Raw genomic sequence first — 16,555 nt, 5'->3', positions numbered from 1 at the left:
CTTTGGTTTTGTGTAATGCAAAACTATCCAGACTTAGTTCACACGAAGACTGGCCTTTGATACATTGTTGTACATTCCACTGTGTTTGCTCACAGAATCCAATGCAAAAGTAGCATTTGACAACTCCCTGCATTTAAAGAATCATCTTGTATTTATTCCCTCAATGCCTCTGTGTTACTTAAAAGCAAAAATATCTTGTTTTACTTCCAGAGGCCTGGGGTTTAGCTAGAGCAGAGTAGCCAACTGAATTGTTGAGCTCTTTGCAAAGGTGAGGGACTCTGCATTCCCAGAAGGAGCAGGGCCTCAGGAACAAGGGGTGGAGCTGGGGCTAGCCTCCCCTGACAGCCCTTCAGCGCCGCCTGGTACTTCGGTGGCAGTTTCAATGGCCTTGGGCTCTGGCCACTGCTGCAGTAGCAGCGGTGGGGGCTGGGTCCTGAAATACTAGGTCCTGGGGCAATTGCCCCCTTTGCCCTCTCCTCTCGCCCCACCCCCACCCCCACCGGTGGGCTTGAGCTAGAATAAACAGTGGATCCAATGGGTTTCCATGTCACCTCTAGAAATCTAAAACTCACATAAAACTGAGAGTGGAGTGGAAGTCAATGGGAGTTTGACACAAAGCCAATGGCAGGTTCAGTGCCAGGATTTGGATCTGGGGGAAAGTGAATTGAGTGGTTTGCACTTTCCTAGTAGTTCATGTCGCAAAACAGTCCTATAGTTGCAGGTCTGACTCTCTCAGCTCAGAAGAGGCCAAGACTGGCACAACAGAGGCCTGGCCGGTCACAACTGAGGCATATTAGAAGAGCTACATTGCAGAAACTTTCTTGGCCCCAGCCAGCCCTTCAATTCATTTTGACTCCTGCCTCGCTTTCACCCAGCATTAAATTCACCAAGCAATGTAAACCCTAAGTCGCTGCCCCTCACATGCTGCTAGGAATATTATTGAAAATATAACCCCAAAGAGCAGGTGTACCTGAATGAGCTGTGTACAATACTGCAAATGCTTAACTATGGTGATATCAAGACTCTCATTCCCTGTGGTCAGTGGCAGAGGACTTCCAGCTACACTGGTCCCAACTCCTGTGTCTTCAGTCAAAGCTTCACTGAGGTGCCCTCTGGCTTCTGAGTGCTCCGATCTGTAACTGTTAATGCAGGAATCTGGGTAAGGAGTTGATTTTCTTCTCATGCGGACAGAGCACGTTAACTCAACATGACTAACATCAGGCACAAGAAGAATTGCTGCAAGCAGTGATCTGTAACCAAACAGCCCTTGATAAGCCAGAAGCCTTTTAATGAATACATCATATCTTAACTTGGCAGTAACATTGTGTAATGAATGCGGAATGATTGTATACATTTAAAAGACAAATTGCATCCACAGTGGTCTACTTTGTTCCTCCAGAACAATGCCACTTTTGTGGAGAACTCCCCAAGAAGTCTTTGAAATTTGCCCATGTTCACACTTTTTATTTTTTCATCTGTTGACTTTATTATTTACCAAATCGTTCTGAATTAAACTGCATGATTGATTTGTAGTTCTCTCAAAAATTAAACCATTAAGAACTAATTTATCAGTGTTTTGAGAACACCAGGTTTAATTGTTAGTAAAAGAGAAAATATGGCTGGCATAAAAGATATGATGTTTCCATCTGCTGTTCTAGGCATAGTATGTATAACAAACAGTTCACAGTATTTTTTCCCACAGGATAAAACTTATTCTCACTGTGTTTAAATCATTATTTCCATTTTCTTGTTGCAACAGTGTTCTCTCCTGGTTTGAATGTAGAGCCCAATACTGATTTCCAATGTACAATAACGTTTTAAAAATCAGAGCATCCGCAGCACCTTGGTTAGATGCTCTAAACTACATGTTAAAATTCAGCTAAAATCAGAGTTGGAATTGAGGCTGCTGTCAAACTTTGCATTAGAAAAAAAAGGAGCCCTTTTCATTTAACACTAATTGACTTAATTGCAATGCTGCCTATAGAAGGCCTGACTGCATGCAGTTTTTCATTGACCTCAGTGGGAGCAGGGTCAAGTTCATAATGCCTAAGTTAGCAAACAATGCAACTTACATAATTTACTTCCACCATAAGTCCAAGTTGGGAGGGAAAGTATGCATCGGGGTGTTTAGTTTTTTGGTGGCAGAATTGTGGTTGCTTACTTAGGCTTGAAAATGCCTTACAGGTGCTATGACAGGTAGTGGGAAACATTGCTTTCCTTTTAGAAAGCCACTGTGTGTTCTTTGTTCCTTCTGCAATCCTAGCTGAAGTGTGCAGACTCTGTGCATCATATTTTAGTTCTGCTGAGGTGACGTGTATAATGAGGATCTAATGATAAAACACAGTCAGTTTCACAAGGTGATGTGACAGAACATAAACACACAACTATGTCTCCTCACACAGACAGTGGCGGAATGAGGGCCAGGAACAAAGTACCAGTCATCACTCTTACAGTTCAAAGGAAACCTACACCATGCTGTTTACATCTGGCCCTGTGTTACTGTTACTGACAAGCCTAATCCACTGCAAACACTCATGGGGCTAGAGAGAAAAGATAAGGGTGGGGGAAAAACACAGAGGAATTAGTTATTAAATCCAAATCAAGGAAACCTAGGTCCAAACCTATATCAAGGAAGAGGCTCTGCAGATATTGATCTTTGGGGCACTAATTTATTACACTTCTCTTTTGGTGAAGAGACTGTGGTAGTTTGGTCAAGGAAAAATTGATACCTGCATTTGAAGAGATTCATATTGTTAACTAATAGAAAACCTCAGATTGATAACCTCAGATATCTAGTTTAATCTTCCTTGAATAATGTGTGCACCAGGATCCTCTCTGTTAGTGACAAAGAACTAGTGTAGCAGCTTGACTCAAGAGCCTCAAGCTGGCTGTCACTGTTCACTTACCTAGTCTTCTCGGGCTCAGTGTCTGAAAATACTGAGTCAGCACCTCCTCCTCCACCATTACAAACCTCATCACCTCCACCATCCTCCTCATCAAAGTCAGAGGTGTTCAGGAAATCAAAGCTTTCTAAAGCACTTTCAACTGTTAGACTGAAACTGGAGGACCTGCTTCCGTTTACTGGTGGCTTGCACTGCAAAGGCAGAACAAACCAATGAACACCACACATATGTTTAATCACGGATAAAGGGATAAAATGAGAGTTTACAACTTTTCATGCTCTTTTTAAAACTTCATTTTATTGGGTTATGTTAATTTCAAACCTTCATATTCATAAGAAATACAATTGAAGTTGGCACACTGAAAAAGCTCCAAATGGAAAACACATCAAGGCTGGCATTCAACTCTCGTCCTATAAAAATGATTACGTTTTCACTTAGTCAAGGGAAGGGACCTTCGGTGGCCTTCAAGAGGACACCGTTAATTAACATGTGGAAGGGTGAAAATATAAGGCAGTAATTTTAGATACAGAAGCTTAATTACATGCATTCATTTAAGCAATACTGGGCCAAATTCATTCCTGGGATAACTTCAGTGGATTAAATCAGGTATGAATTTGGTCCCATTTCTCCATATTATTGTACAGGGCTAGAGGCAGAGGAGGAGAGCAAGACATTCCTCTATTGAATCAAGTCCGATTCCAGCACCACACTTGCCCACAGCTGGGGGTGATTTGGAGTTTTGCACCTATGCCATCTGTACATAATATTAATACTTCAGCATTACAGTATCTTACACCTTCCAAGGCTATGTAAACATTAAACAATCCTCACAACACCCCTGTGAGATAGGTATCCACCTTTCGTTCTGCTTATACATTTGAAGAGCTAGGAAGGCAGTTTCCTGTCCTGGACAAAATAAAACTGGCAACTGAACTGCCACTTTTCTCTTCCTGCTGACAGAGTCAAGAGAAGCTTTCTTCATCTAGAACAACTTTTGTCTTGACCCTTTTGCGCATAAATTCCAGCAACTCAGTGAGTGACCCACAGTCTCGATCCTCAAGCAAATTAACAGGTTGAATGGTGATCTCAAAGCAGCAGTGGTCTCAAGAGTCCAAGCAGCACCACCTGAACATGCATCCCCCCTTCTGTTCCTTTTGTTATGATATGCTTCACAGAGCGAAATGAATACTTTCCCCTGCCCCAGTACTGTTCTGACAGCTGACCTCATTTGCACAGGCAGCAGAGCGGCTGAGAAGTTCAAAAATACCCGATACTTGTAGTCTCTCGTGTACAAATCCACTTCGGAGCTAGTTCAGGGAGCCAGAGCAGGAGGCACGGGCTGTCAAAAAAGCACTTAGCTTGGAAAAGTACCATGTAGCTGTAAATGCCAATGGAAACACAGATGTTAAAATGGTAAAGTAAAAGGACAACCTCTCCCTCCTTTCCTTAGTTCAATTATGTGGCTAATTCTACACTATTCAGACCATGCCAACAGGCCACCTGGCATATGAATATGAAGCATTTGAAATCAGCTATTTCCAATTAACTCTGCCCTCATGATAAAGAATCATGAATATCATCTTATGGGGAAAAATGAGTCTCAATAATGAGTGAAGAGCTGTAAAACAAATCTAAGGTTAGACACTACGTATTGTAATATATGTTAAAATCATTTTTCCTTTAGTTTTATCACATACTCAGTCTCATTCTTAACCTAATTATAAGATTTGTAGCAATACACAGTCTCACCTTGTGTCCAGGGGACTAGATCAGGCAATCTCTTGAGGTCCCTTCCAGTCGTACACTACTTTGGTACTATGATTTAGATACTCAGGAGCGGGTTTACAAAGTAGCATATGTGATTTAAGAGCGAAAGTCTCAGTGACTTTCAATATACCTGGTGCTGCTAAGATACCTAGATGCTTTTGAAAAATTTTACCCCTTCAGTTATGAGGCCAGAACTGCATCTGGCAGAAACTGACAGAACTCTATTGACTTCAGAGGGAGACATACTGATTTATAGCAACTGAGGTTCTAGCCTGCAGATTTTTATAGACAGAAGGGACTACTGTCATCTGACCTCCTGCACAACATAGTCATAGTTTCACTATATAATTTCTGCAGTGGGGGCAATTTATTCAATTTTTTGTTCATTAAGGTAACCCCGTTATTTTTTCATCTTCTAATTACATTAAACTATGAGTTGCTCAAGAATGTAAGGTACTTGTAACCAAACTGCAAACGACAAAAATGTCACTCTGCAGCAGGAGTCACCAAACTGTCAATCACGATCGATTGGCTGAGGCTACAGAATCAACTAGTTGATCATGATCTCTGGGCCACTAAAACCCAGCAGTGCAGCAGGGCTCAGACAGGCTGCCTTCTAGCTGCAAACTCATCTCTACTCCCATGGTGGGGGGGGGGGGGGGGGAATAGAGAAATGGGACAGCATGTCGCTGCAAGCTGCCCATGCCTGCAGTTCCCATTGGCTAGCTTCTGACCTATGGGAGCTCTGAGAGGTGCTCAGGGCAGGGGGAAGCACATGGAGGCATGCTGTCTTGCTGCCTTCTCTCCCCGCCTCCTCCGCTCCAGGGGAGTACAGACAAGCCTGCAACCAGCCACCTCTGAGAGTGGCATGGGGTCACGGCAGGCAAGCAGCCTTTCTCACTCTGTTGGCCAGGAGCCTCCTGTGATAAGTGCTGGCTCCCAGCCACAGCCTGCATCTTACACCCTCTCCTGCAGCCCTGACCTCCCACCCAAGCCAGCACCCCCTTCTCCACTCCATCCTGCACTTAACACACTGCCCCAGCCTGGAGTCCCTTTCTGCACTAAAACTCCCTTCCAGAGTTTGCACTCCTCACCTCGTCCTACTCTCAAAACCCCTGGCCCAGAGTCCACATCCCCAGTGAAAATGAGTGTGAGGGTGCAGGAGAACAAGTGATGGAGAGATGGGGGAATGGAGTGAACGGGGCCTCAGGGAAGGGGCAGGGTAGATCTTGGGTTGCCCTGAAATTTAAAAAGTGATCTTTGGTGTAAAAAGGTTGGAGACCCCTAATCTAAAGAGATGGTTTGTCAATCGTGATTGGAGTGAATCAGTTGGTTTTAGATATTTTTCGTGAGCTCTTGAAAGCAGACTGAACAAATGGTACTTTGCTGTTTACAATTCACAGGGCCTACTATACTCATTCTGATGTTCTTTATTAGTGTTTTCTGAAAATATACTTACTTTAAGAATATCATCCAGACGCATCACCTCTTGGTCCAGGTCCTGGAATTCTTTGTACTGTTCTTTATGTGGCTCAAGTGTTAGGAGAAGCCCCTGAAAGGCATCGTCTATGCTTCCATCTAAATAAGACCTATATCCTTCTGATTCGCCACTTATTGATCCCTCACATTGCAGCCTTTCGGGTGTCATTGGAGCCTCTGCTGAGGTGAGCCTTTTTACCAGCTGTTTGGTGATGTTGCCTTCATAGGTATCCAGTTCCACTGGTTTCAGCTCTGACACTTCATCTGTGTCCTGTAGAAGTGAGACAGGCACCCTAGAATCTATAAATAGGTTATTGCTCCCAGGGCCAGGAGGCTTTTGATGAACTTCAGAGGTTACTCTGGAACTTTTCTTGTTCTCATTTACTGGTGTGTGCTCTGGCTCTGACTTCAAGTCTTTTGACTCAGGTGTAGAGTCCAGGGATGAGTTTGTGCTGGAAGTATCCATCGTTGAGGATTTGTGCTCTGGAGGTATGACAGTAATTTCAGGACTAGAAGGGTCAAGAGTAGAGACCGAATTGACTGTGCTGGATTGAGGAGAACAATCTCCATTGGGTATATCGCCAAAACTGAAAGATACTGGTTTTTTCTCATTGGCTGCCATCCCATTTTCAAAGAGACCGTCTGGCGAATTGGACTGCAATGATAATGTAACATGTAAAAATTAAAACACCAGAAATGCAGCTCTCATTGCATGTGACACACACACACACACACACACACACACACACACACACAGCTCTAGCATAAACCTGCCCATCTCCTGCACTCTTCAATGTGAGTGCTACCTGCTACATCAGGTCTAGGAAACTTGGTCAGTTTCTTTTCTGTTGACCAAGTAAACAGAGCCAGCAATTGAGCATGATAAAACAGTAAGATCTGAATACATTATTATCGGATAAAAGTGCAGACAGCAATTTAATTTGCATTATTCAGTTTACTACTTCACATTCATTGTCATGTAGTTACAGCTCTTTTGTGCACCTCTGTACTCATTTAATGGTTGTTCAGATTTACTGTTTTATTTCCCCCCCCCACCCATTTTTAAAGCAAAAATATCCCAGAATCACAAAACTATTCAACTAGCTCATGTTAATGCTTAATATTATATGATTTTCAGGGTCATGCAATACTTTTGACAAAAAATGTATTTGTTACACTAAGAATAACAGGTGAATGTAGGTCGCATAGAAGATTAAAAAAAACAGAAAAACTTTCATGATGCCTTTTCCACCAGTTCTGAGACAAACTGACAAGTAGAAGACAGTAGAATATCTAAATGAGGGTATGTCTACACTACAGCACTAATTCAAATTAGTTAGTTTGAATTAGCTTAGTTCAAATTAACGCATCCAGACTAAAAAACTAGTTCTAATTAGCGTTTTGCTAATTCGAACTAGCATGTCCACACAGAGTGGTCCCTGAACCGGGGTTAAGGCTGGCCGGAAGCAGTGCCGGCAGGGCATCAGAGGAGGACTTAGAGCGTGGAGCTGCTGTCTCAGGCTAGCCGAGGCTGTGCTTAAAGGGACCCGACCCCCACCCCGTACAGACAGTTCTCAGGGGTGTCCCGCTTGCAAAGCAGTCCTGGCTTGGATTGCCCGGAGTGCCCACACTGGGCACATCACAGCACTCGGCCATCAGACCGGCTGCACTTGCCGCAGGCTGCCATCTGGGGAGAGGGGGCAATTGGGGGGGCTGCAGGAGAGGTTAAACCCCCAGAAGCCTGCAGAGCCAGCCCAGTCCTCCCCATCGGGGGCTCGTACCCCATTCCTCCCTCACCTCCTTCCACTTACCCCTCCCTAGCCCCCCTTCCTGATGTTCAAAATAAAAGACAATTGTGTTCAAAAATAGAATCTCTCTTTATTGAACAAAACTGGGGGAGACTAGGAAAAGGAGGTGGGAGAGGGGAAGAGAGAGGGTGGGAGAGGGGAGGGCAACTACAATGATGAGGGGTTTGGAACAGGTCCCATATGAAGAGAGGCTAAAGAGACTAGGACTTTTCAGCTTAGAAAAGAGAAGATGGAGGGGGGATATGATAGAGGTCTATAAAAGCATGAGTGGGGTGGAGAGGGTGCATACAGAAAAGTTCTTCATTAGTTCCCATAATAGAAGGACTAGAGGACACCAAAGGAAAGGAATGGGTAGCAGGCTTCAAACTAGTAACAGAAAGTTCTTCTTCACAAAGCAAATAGTCAACCTGTGGAACTCCTTGCTGCAGGAGGCTGTGAAGGCTAGAACTAGAACAGAGTTTAAAGAGAAGTGAGATCAATTCATGGAGGTTGGGTCCATGGAGTGGTATTAGCCAGGGGGTAGGAGTGGTGTCCCTGCCCGAAGTTTGTGGAAGGCTGGAGAGGGATGGCACGAGACAAATGGCTTGGTCACTGTCTTTGGTCCATCCCCTCCAGGGTTCCTAGGGTTGGCCGCTGTTGGCAGACAGGCTACTGGGCTAGATGGACCTTTGGTCTGACCCAGTACAGCCATTCTAAGCTCAGGGTCGGGGGTCTCAGTGGACCACCTTGATTTTCATGCAAACCTGCTCCTGGGTGGCCAGGCTGGCAGCTCTCCTGCCCTAGACGGCCGCTTTCCTGTGCCTAGTGGGGAGGTCGTGGATGAGGTCCACGATGTCTGCACTGGACCAGGTGGGTGCCTGCCTCTTGAGGTCCTGGGAAAGCTCCCAGGAGCCGCCAGCCTGGTCCCAGGAAGAGGGGGAGGGCTGGGGGGCATCGGGTGGCTGGCTCGAGCCGTGCCAGGTGCAGGGTCTGCTGGCTGGGTGCTGGCAGGCTTGCACCTGGCACAGGCACCGTAGCCAGCCCGTGCCCCTTTAAGGGGTCCGGGGCCGGGAGGGGGGCAATAGAGTTTCCCTGGTGTTGGCCAGAGTGGCCACCAGGGAAAGTTGGAGAGGGCTAGCCTCCCACTAGTTCGAATTAAGGGGCTACACACCCCTTAATTCGAACTAGTAAGTTCAAACTAGGCTTAGTCCTCGTACAATGAGGATTACCTAGTTCGAACTAAGTGCTCCGCTAGTTCGAATTAAGTTCGAACTAGCGGAGCGCTTGTGTAGCGCCTATCAAAGTTAATTCGAACTAACGTCCGTTAGTTCGAATTAACTTTGTAGTGTAGACATACTCTGAGGGACAGAGTTTTCTCCGGTTAGGTCTGTGCAGTGGATCTCAGCTCTCCATCTTTTACTCACGTGAACATCTCTTACTGACCACTATGAGAGTTTTATACATTGTAGGGGGAGCAGAATTTCACCAGAATGTATTTTTAAGTGAAAATAGCCTTTGATTAGACAAGGCATCAATAAAAAGGAGCAAAATGTATAAATATCTCACATTTAACTCTCCTTTGAAATGAATTATGTGGTATTAAAAAAATTTCTAATGTCGTCTTCATTATAAACAAGTCTGAGACATCTTGGAGTTTTAGAACAAATTATTTTATTTTAACCAATCTTTAAAGTAGATCGAGGGAAAAGAAATGTAGAACTTTAAAAGGAAAATAATAATAAAAAAAAACCACAGCAAAATTGGAAGTACCAGAATCTTGTCAGAATGACATGGAAAAATTGTAACCTACAGTAAAACACCTGTCATTTTTACCATAGTCCTTACCCTTGAATTTTTTGAATTGCACAGCACACTTGTTCACAACTCACATGTGAACACAACACAGATGTAAAGTGATGCTAATGTTTTGCTGACAGTTTGCTGAAGAAAGCTGTAAGCATTTATACAGTGGCTTAGTTTATAAGATTAAAGCATTCAAAGCTGCTCTAGGCAAAAGTTCAATGTTTTTTATTATTTCATTATAAGTCTAATATATATGCAGTTCTGTTACTTTTTTCCACGTGCATACATTTTTATACTTCCTTTCAGTACTGGAAGTCAGATTACAAGAAAACCAGAGCATCAACCAGAGCATCTGCCTTCCTTCCTAAAGACGTGTTGTCTGATTTATCATTTGTAACAGAAGCTTTGCCTCATCCCTAGGTAGTGGTCCTCATTCCACTGAATTGTATTATTGACTGTCCTGAGAATAGCACTAGGCTTATGCTCAATCTTCCCTGCAACCAGTCAGCAAACTAGATGATCAAACAGAGCATGCACGGAAACAAGAAAGCCTCAAGAGCATTGAGGCCTCAGAGCATTGAAACATTCACGACACAAACACACACCCCTCCTACCAGCAAAACTCACATATTGCTCTAGCCCTGATTTAGGCTTCAGCCTCAGAGATGGCAGATCACTAAAAGAGCGACTGCGCTGAAGCTTGTCAAAGAAAGTGTCTTGCAGAGCATCTAAAATTGACAACTGCGGCTTGTCTTGTGGAGGATGTAGCCACTTCTTCATCAGTTAAAGCAAAAAGGGGGGAGTTAGTTCAATGCATCATAGTTACAGCACTTAAATGGCTAGTTTTAGAGATATTAGGAGTGAAATTCACCTCATTTTCAAGGCCATTGTGCTACTTAAATGCTATTCAACCCATCAAAGTATGGTTTAAGCAGGGTTTAAGTGACACCTTTGCCCTGTGCAAATCCTTTGAGTTATATTAAACTAGGACTAGTCTTAATTTTTTTTTATAACTGCTATTGCAGGACGGACATAAAATCTACCCAGATAGTACAAGCACACAGGCAGAAGCACGGGCATCAGATAACTGACTATATTGTGTATTTTTCCAGGAACCTAAACACGCTTTCTTTCTAGATGGAACATCTGGAATTGTGTTGCTTTTCATAAAGAGTTTATAAGGGCAATATGATGAAACTGGAAAAATGCATTTTAAATCAATTTAGCATTTAGGATGTTGATATGGCAGTGAGGCTTTCCATATAATTATGAGGTCAAACTTAACTTACAAAGAATGAGTGATCCTTGAAGACAGGAGTTTCTGGGGTGCCTTGGCTATACATGGACATCCTTCTTTGGAGAGCAGATGCTTTGTTCACATTGCCTGTGGATGGGGTCAAGTCCTCAACATCAAATGGGCTGCAAAAAATAAGTCACACATTCACTAGACTGAAGGAGACTGTATTGCAAGGAAAAAATTTTTCCTTTTTATTCATTTGGCTCCTTGGAATAAGCTGCACCTGCCACAAAACAAAAGTAATGGATTTTAACAACAAATCTAAAAAGGATAATTCCATTTTTAAGTGAACTGTTTCTCTGAAACTTGTTCATTAGGCAGGTAGCTTAGAAGTGTGATCCTCTTTTAGGATTAAAGTAGTCCACTGCCAAGAATAACTTTATATATGCTAATATGATGTGACTTACAACATGAAGAATCATCTTCCATTTGAGATGACACATATCATACATAACTGAGTAAGGCAGTCTATTATTAAAAGAGCCCTTGCATCACAATGGAATACAGCAGTTGTCATGACTGGTTTCATGCTTTATTGCATTTTAAGATATACACAAATGTAAATGTTAAATACTTCAGTGTTTGTTTGGAGATGTCAGATACTTCATTAAAGTGCCAAGAAATTTTGCTTTGAATCCTAGCGCTCTCATCCCGTGCTGTCTAGGGATTTTTTGCTACCCTGAAGCTATGTCAAGGAGGGATGTAAGAGGTTAACTAGTAAACCAGCTAACTAATAAGCATTAGCTTATCAGTTAATCATACTGGCTAAATTTCCAGCCACCGTCAGGAGTCCTGCAGGGCCAGTCATCACCAGAAGCCTATGGAACCAGCTGCACTAGCAGCCCCTGAGAGCTGCCAGGAGCCCATGGGTCCACGTGGTTCAAGGAACCTGCGGCGTCAGCAGCCCAAGGAGCATTTAACCATGTAACTGATGGACTTTCAGTCAGTTACACGGTTAGTGTTTTTAAAATCAGACAGCCCCCCAATCTGAAGCAAACACTCACCAATAGCCACAAACATACCACAAAAACATTCACTCAGGAACCTCTCTCTGCAACAAACACCGATGACAACTCTGTCCACACATCTATACAAGTGATACCATCACAGGACCTAACCACATAAGCCACACCATCAGAGGCTCCTCCACCTGTTCATCCACTAATGTGATACATGCCATCAGGTGCCAGCAATGCCCCTCTGCCATGAATATTGACTGAATTGGAAAGTCTCTGTGCCAAAGGATAAACAGACACAAATCAGACATCAGGAATGGTAATGCACATTAACCTCCATGGATATTCAGCAATGAATTTGAAAGTAGCCGTCCTTCTACAACAGAATTTCAAAACCCGATTACAAAGGCAAACACCTGAACTGGAATTCATTTGCAAATTCAACCCTATCAACTTAGGACTGAATAAAGAACCTGACTGGTTAACACACTGTGAAGGCAATTTCCCCTCTTTGGATAGTCACATCTCCACATCAAATGCTGTGAATGAGCCACTTCCATCCTGACTTGATTAGCTTCATTAACACAAGCAACCTCTTCTTTATATATACCCCAGCCTCTCTCACGTCTACTCCAATTCATCTGATGAAGTGGATTTTACCCATGAAAGTTTGTGCTCCTCTGTTAGTCTCTAAGGTGTCACAGGACTCCTCATTGTTCGCACATACAGATTAACATGGCTACTTATCTGAGACTTTAATTGCTGGAGACTCCAGAACAATCCTGGAGGGGTGGCAACCCTAGTAAAGAACCCAGTCTGTGCTATTCTACTCAACTGACTCATGACTCACTGCCTACACTGCTGTTTGCCCCTGTGTTAGCTGGGCATGCAGTATCTGGGCCCTACATGCTGCTGTAAATATAAACACACTGTTAACAACTAGCCCCAGGTCACACAGGAAGTCTGTGGTAAAATGGGGGTCATCACTGTCTCCCAATGCTCTTCACCAGGGAAATAAAGAGGGCATGAGACTCTAGTTGGCTTTGAAAAGGTGATGACCAACTGAAAAGTAAAGCAGTTCTACTTACTACCAGGTGATTTCAAGGTTCAGCTTTATAGTGCCAAGATCATTAATGTCAACAGCAACCGCCTGGGGCCGAGCTGCAAACAAGTCCTTTGTCTCACAGGTAACGCTTCCCACTAGAATGTGAGTGGCAAGTCCTTTAACTTCTGTGACCTGCAAGGGTAAAGAGCAGCAGTATTCAGAACAGGGCTTCATACTGTATGTCAGCTTTATGGGCAGCTTTTAACAGCAGGTATTAACTAGGGTTTACCTTAATGGAGATCAGCCCAACAATAAGAGGAAGGAAAACCACTTCTTCTCCGTCCCAGCTTTGTTTGCCATTCACTTCAATTTTGCCTTTCAATTTCCATCGCTGGCGGCCATACCTCATGAAAATCTAAGAGACAGAGAAGTCCTCTCAGTTTCTTGGCATGCATGCTCTACCTTTTCTCAAAGGTATGAGGGAAATGGTCATTTCTGAAACACACCTGAAGAACAGATGCTAAGAATAATGAACTCTGACTTTCCATCAGGTTTGGTGGAAAAGCAATGTTGAAGGGGCACTGCACTGTGTTCTCATATTCATTTCATAATATAAATTTGCTCTTACAGCACTTCATGTCTTGCAAAAATACTTGCTCCTACAGATCCAGAGCCAAGGGCAAAAAGGGAAGGTAACCCCTTTAATACCAGAAATGCCTTCCCTCTGAGCAGCTAGGACTGAGAACAAGGAGACGGGCATATCCTTAGTAATACTGCATCATTGCTAGGGATGGACAGATTCAGTGGTGAGATTTTGCAAAACCAGCAAAATAGATATGCTTATATGAAGCTTGTATGAATGATCTGAGGTTGGCTGGGGGAGTCCCATTCTCTCCTCTTCACATAACCTTCTCTGGCTAAGAGACCACAGCCATTCTTATCAGTTGCTTAGCCATGGTGGCCATTTTTAGTCCTCTCTTTAATTTGGGGTATACATTTAATTTGAGCCTCTTATGCTGTTTTTAAAAAGCTTCCATGTAGCTTATAGTTACTTCATTTTTGGGGTCTCTGTACCTTTTAATTTGTTTGTTTTATGTGCTCCTTTTTGTGTAGTTCCCCTTTCTGAAGTTAAATGCTACTGTGGTGATCATCTTTGGTATTTTCTCCCCCAAGAAGGATATTAATATATTCTGGTTGCTCTTCCTAAATTGTTCAGCTACATTTATCTCTTGGTCCAGACCCTCTGCTTCACTGAGGACTAAATCAAGAATTGCCTCTACTCCTGTGGGTCCCAGGACTAGCTGCTCCAAAAAGCAGTCAGTGGTGTCTAGAAATTTTATTTCTGAATCCTCTTCTAAGCAACCTGTACCCAATCATACAGAGATAGCTGAGATCCTCCATTACTGAGTTTTGTATTTTTATAATATCTCTAGTCTCTTGAAGCATTTCAGAATCACCATCACCATCCTGCTCAGGTGGTCATTAGTATATTACACTTACTATACTTGTATTATTCAGACATGAAATTTCTATCCCTAGAGATCCTGTGGAACAGGTTGATTCATTTTAAGATTTTTACTATCCTGGACTATGCTTTCTTTCACACAGGGCCACCCCCACCAGCAAGACCTATTCTGTCATTCCTGTATATTTTCTAACCTGGTGTTAGTAACCCAGGGTATGTCTACACTACCCCGCTAGTTCGAACTAGCGGGGTAATGTATGCATACCGCACTTGCTAATGAAGCCCGGGATTTGAATTTCCCGGGCTTCATTAGCATAAGCGGGGAGCCGCCATTTTTAAATCCCCGCTGCTTCGAACCCCGTGTAGCGCGGCTACACGGGGCTCGAACTAGGTAGTTCGGACTAGGGTCCTATTCCGAACTACTGGTACTCCTCGTGAAACGAGGTGTACCGGTAGTTCGGAATAGGCACCCTAGTCCGAACTACCTAGTTCGAGCCCCGTGTAGCCGCGCTACACGGGGTTCGAAGCAGCGGGGATTTAAAAATGGCGGCTCCCCGCTTATGCTAATGAAGCCCGGGAAATTCAAATCCCGGGCTTCATTAGCAAGTGCGGTATGCATACATTACCCCGCTAGTTCGAACTAGCGGGGTAGTGTAGACATACCCCCATTGATGTTGTCTTACTTTAATAGATTTATCCTTTTTGTTTAGTTTGTTCTGACTAGATAAAGGAGGCATCTTCTACACAGATGAATTGGAGACTTATGCCAAGAATAAGATATTGTGAGGCATTATTTCTTTCTAAACAAGCTAGAGACAGACCTATTGTTATCTTAATAGCTATTAACCACTAACTTTGGGTCTTGATTGCTGCTGACATACTCAGACATAAAAACTACAGTGGGGAGTGGGTTTTTTACTAGCTACATGAGGAAAAAACAGCTCTTTCCACGATAAGTTACTTGCATGATCATGTACACAATGATGGAAATCGTCCCCTACTCCCACTTACTTTATACTAAGGAAACAGATAAGATACTTACCTCATATTGATCTCCAGGACAAAGACGAGCAAAACCAGCCAGACCTAAGAGCAAATGACATTTGAAATTGGTTTCAGAAGGTACTCTTTATTTAACCTTTTCTTCCCTTTTTAACTCCCTTTACCTGTATAAACCAGATGCTTATGACCCGATCAAAACCATAGCCCTATGGTATCAGTGCACTCATGCCACGTGCCTCACCTCTTTGAACATCCTTTCTAAAAGAGTTGAACCCACCTGTATTTCTTGCTGTTGGAAATTCAGGCTATCTATAAAGATCCCACTGATGGCAGAGAAGCTGTTGTGTTCACTTTTTGTTCCAGGGCAACATGAGAGTAGGATGTATTCCATAGGTGAGAGAGTAACCCAATCATGGATTTGATTTGTTTGGTGTTTGAATGTCTGATGTGTGTGCCTGGCTGGATTTTAGTTAAGAAAACTTCCTACTAGCACCTCACACTCTTTAATATACCTCTACATGTCAGTTAATAAGACAAGCCCCAAATCCATAAGAATCTTCTGGTGGATTGGAAATGAATTTCTTAGCCCCTACTACAGCCCCAAGAAATGGAAACTGCATCCTCTCCTTTTTCCTAGGCAGCTGTTGAGTAAAGTGTGCCAAGAACCATTGAGCTCTAAAGGCGACGTGGCATCAGTTTACGACTTTTTTCTTCTTCATGATCTCTGTGTCATGTTTCATTATAAATGGGGATCATGTGAAATGAACAAAACTATTTCAATGTAATACGAGTAGGAAACATTCATTCTAGAGCAATTCTGGATAATTTGCTGTCCAACAGTTTGGTTTTTGTTCAGTATATTCACTACTCAAACTACTGATATCAGGCAAATGACAATGCATTTTTTTCATTCAGCTTTTTGCCCAGTAGTTTTTGTTATGACATAGTCAAATGAGAAATTTAATTATAGACTCTGATAAACTGAAAGAGGTCTCCACATTCACCAACACAGAGTTCCCTATATTGACATAAATGGCCTGAGATGCATGCC

The 16,555-nt window shown here is 43.1% G+C and overlaps 1 protein-coding gene across 4 annotated transcripts in view; it reads right to left on the bottom strand.

The window, feature by feature from the left end:
* Positions 1-16,555, bottom strand: part of RIPOR2 (RHO family interacting cell polarization regulator 2) — a 113,952-nt gene that overhangs the window by 19,517 nt on the left and 77,880 nt on the right. For 2 of the 4 annotated variants that reach the window (XM_006134000.4, XM_075921133.1), the window contains exons 9-15: positions 15,545-15,588; positions 13,327-13,452; positions 13,081-13,229; positions 11,029-11,158; positions 6,130-6,804; positions 2,907-3,094; positions 971-1,139 (exon numbers count right to left, since the gene is read on the bottom strand). In XM_006134000.4, coding sequence (XP_006134062.3) covers positions 971-1,139; positions 2,907-3,094; positions 6,130-6,804; positions 11,029-11,158; positions 13,081-13,229; positions 13,327-13,452; positions 15,545-15,588 — 1,481 coding nt within the window. Of the gene's footprint in view, positions 1-970; positions 1,140-2,906; positions 3,095-3,115; positions 4,282-6,129; positions 6,805-10,366; positions 10,514-11,028; positions 11,159-13,080; positions 13,230-13,326; positions 13,453-15,544; positions 15,589-16,555 lie in introns of those variants that run through there. The other 2 variants (XM_075921135.1, XM_075921134.1) reach the window with 2 other exon arrangements.

This window comes from Pelodiscus sinensis, chromosome 2, assembly GCF_049634645.1.
Source record: "Pelodiscus sinensis isolate JC-2024 chromosome 2, ASM4963464v1, whole genome shotgun sequence".
In the NCBI taxonomy this organism is placed as follows: Eukaryota; Metazoa; Chordata; order Testudines; family Trionychidae; genus Pelodiscus; species Pelodiscus sinensis.
This window is presented reverse-complemented; position numbering and strand designations above follow the sequence as displayed.